At 40.9% G+C, this 2,944-nt stretch overlaps 1 protein-coding gene and 2 pseudogenes across 3 annotated transcripts; all 3 read left to right on the top strand.

Annotated features, from left to right (window-relative positions):
- The first annotated feature begins 259 nt into the window (after positions 1–259).
- On the top strand, positions 260–963 carry TEOVI_000706500:pseudogene (annotated as a pseudogene). Its single transcript is given in 4 exon segments — positions 260–322; positions 325–582; positions 585–686; positions 688–963. Coding segments are annotated over 4 exon segments (699 nt in total).
- A 157-nt stretch (positions 964–1,120) lies between these two features.
- TEOVI_000706600 (Trypanosomal VSG domain containing protein, putative) lies at positions 1,121–1,558 on the top strand (the record flags this gene model as incomplete). Its single annotated transcript, XM_067222183.1, has 1 exon — positions 1,121–1,558. The coding sequence occupies one exon, from the start codon at positions 1,121–1,123 to the stop codon at positions 1,556–1,558; it is 438 nt and encodes a 145-aa protein (XP_067078284.1).
- A 248-nt stretch (positions 1,559–1,806) lies between these two features.
- TEOVI_000706700:pseudogene lies at positions 1,807–2,646 on the top strand (annotated as a pseudogene). Its single transcript has one exon. A coding segment is annotated over exon 1 (840 nt).
- Positions 2,647–2,944: the final 298 nt, after the last annotated feature.

Here is a 2,944-nt window from a genome sequence, read left to right on the forward strand (position 1 = left end):
TCCAGAATTATTGTAGTTGTAGTTCCAACGACAATAACTCAAGGATTATATAGAAAAATATTGAGTGCGAAACTAAGCAATGTTGAAATTATTAAAACTTCGATAGGAGGTTTATATAGCCATGTTAAAAGGCCTAGATGGGTTATGGAATTTTTAGAGAAGCAGAATGCGAGTGATGAGGATATTGTAATTCATTTGGATAGATCTGATGTCATTGTTTATGATCAGGAGAATGTATGGGAATGCAGTAAAGTATTTTATACAAAATACTGCAGGGATGGAAGATAAGTTTAGTTAAGAAGATATATTAAAAGAGAAAAGATTTCCACAATTCTATTCATGGCAACATCCGACTGCTATGTACCTCAGTTGGACTTTATTTTGCACTCAGATTACAAAGAGCATGTACAAAGAAATTATTGTTTTTTTAATGTTGCGCACAGGAAAGAAGAGAACAAGAAGTTACCTCATTTACTGAAATCACCTCCAAGTGTAAAACCCTATCTTACTGGTGGAGGTTTAATAGCAATGGTATGGATTTTTGAGAAATTTGAATTTGCCTTTGAAGAGTTATTCAAAGGGATGAATGGTGGTGAGAGCAAAGTATTTATAAACCCTTATTAATTTGGAGAGCAATTCAGGAAGAAGTTGTGGGTGAAAATGTTTTGTTGATTAATGGGATAATTGGATTATAAAGAGAGATTCATTTGTATTCCGCATGGTGTAGAAGTTGGAGATGCTCTATTCATTCATTTTCAAGGTCTACCAATTGCATGGAAAGAGAAAGCAAAGTTGATTGGAAAAAATCCTATTTGGTACAAAATGCTGGATACAAGGAAGTTCCGTACAAGATATTATGGGAAAACACAAGCTTCAGCAACAGATGGAAAGAAATGGGATTTTGAATTTGGTAAAATTTGTGGTTGGATGTTTAAAGAAAGTGGTATGTAAAAGACAAGAAGGTGTAAGGGTCTAAACCTGCTTGGGAAGCAAGAAAACAAATGTAAAGTTGTCAACACAACTTTGGAACGGTACTGATGTCAGAAAGTAACAATACTTTAAATTCTATTCTTACCCTCACAGCGATAGTAGCTTTTAAAAAACTAAATACACCAAAGAAATGAATGCATTACAGTGGGTAATTGTACTAACTGTAGCAATCTTAAAGAGTACCGACATCGGCGAGACGGCAACAACGGGCGAAAGCACGAATGCGGCAGCGTTCAGCACCCTTTGTGGCTTCTACAACGCTCTGACGGCGCCACCAGAGGCAGCCGAAGTAACTACGGAACTGAAAGCACTAGTGGCTGACGTTGGAGCTCTGAATATGTCCGCATCCCCGGAGAACTTTAGAAACCTGTTCGACCCTGAAGGGAGTCAGACCAAAAAAAACCACCCAAACAGACCAAAGGACCCGCCCGATGCTGTAGCGAGCTGGGGCAAGTACTATGACTTATGGCTGGCATCTAGGCAACAGCTGGCAAAAAACCAAAAGGAAAGAGAGCTCAAAAACGCAGCGAACATTCTGGAGCGCACAAAAAACACCTTAAAGCTTTAGCGGAACGGGCATTCTAATATAGCACGAACTCAGCGATAACCGGCCCACAAACCAAAAAATCGGCGTTCACAACAGCAGCCGAGCAGGCCATTTACGGAGGCCCTGCGGCCACAGCGGAGGCTGGAGTAGGGCACGCCGTCGACCAAAACGCCGAATGCGGCGCAGCGAGCGGCAACAAGGGGACGCTGTCGGGCACATCTCTCGGAAATGACTTTCTATGTGTCTGTGCAAAATCAGGCGAAGTCTGAGCCAAACCCAAAACGTGCTGCGAAGCATGCACTCCGACGCCAGATGTACAATGGACCAGTGCCACAACCGGCAAAGCGATATTCGAGCACCTCACAACGCAATGCGCTAACTTCTCAAAGCCTGCAGCGGCCTCAACCGACGCGATAACAGGATCAATTCAAAGCCTACTCTCAATGATCAGTAAGCCAAAAGGAAGCGGCGCAGACAAGTTTTTCGTTCTAGGAAACCTCGAAGGCAATGCAAATGGCGGCTGCTGCGGCCAGTCCTCAGCGGCCGGGGGCATGTGCGTAAGCCATAAAGACGGTGCAACAAAGAAAGCCAATATAGCCTGGATAGACGAAGCCGCCAAGGCAGAAACAGCGCTCAAAAGTCTAGACACAGCAAACCACGACGACAAAAAGGTCCTGGCCAAGGCGGAGCACCTGAATACGACTGCTTATGCAGCGGTGGAGCACTCACTGGGAATAGTACTAACCCAAAACAGTGTGACAGTATCCCCAAAATCATCTAACAACGACTGCAAACAACACAAAAATAACGAAAAATTTGTCCAAAAGGGCTGCAAATGGAAAGGAAAGAGAGAAACAGATGGAAAGTGCGTAGTAGATGAAAGCAACGTTAAAGAGCAGACAAACACAGAGGGAAAAGGAGATACGTTTACAGAGGGAACAGCTTCAACTGTGTGTCAAAACACGGAACCAACAAGAAGGTTTGCGTCGCTAGAAAAACAGGCGACAAGCAAAGCCGTGCATTTAGATAAGGCAAAGATAATGAGGATGACAAGGATACGGAAAAGTTATGAAATGGTAGTTTTCTCGTCAATAAGAAATTGGCTCTGATTGTTTCTGGTTTTGTGAGTTGCTTGTATTTTGATTATTATAAGTGTTTTTTTTAATTTTATGAAAACTTGCTTTTTCGAGAGAATTTTTAACATTTGATATATTTTAACATTGTTTGTAAAGAAAAAGAAATATAATGAAATTTAAGGATTAAAAAATGTAAAAACTTGGTATATTATGTATGAAAGTGACGTGTTGATGTAAAGTAGAAGGATAACAGAGAGTACAAAATTAGTGCTACTATGAATTGGTTCATTTTGTTTATCTTGTAATAATAATAATAATAATAATAATAATA

Source organism: Trypanosoma equiperdum (assembly GCF_001457755.1).
Source record: "Trypanosoma equiperdum strain OVI genome assembly, contig: ctg_1578, whole genome shotgun sequence".
NCBI lineage: Eukaryota > Euglenozoa > Kinetoplastea > Trypanosomatida > Trypanosomatidae > Trypanosoma > Trypanosoma equiperdum.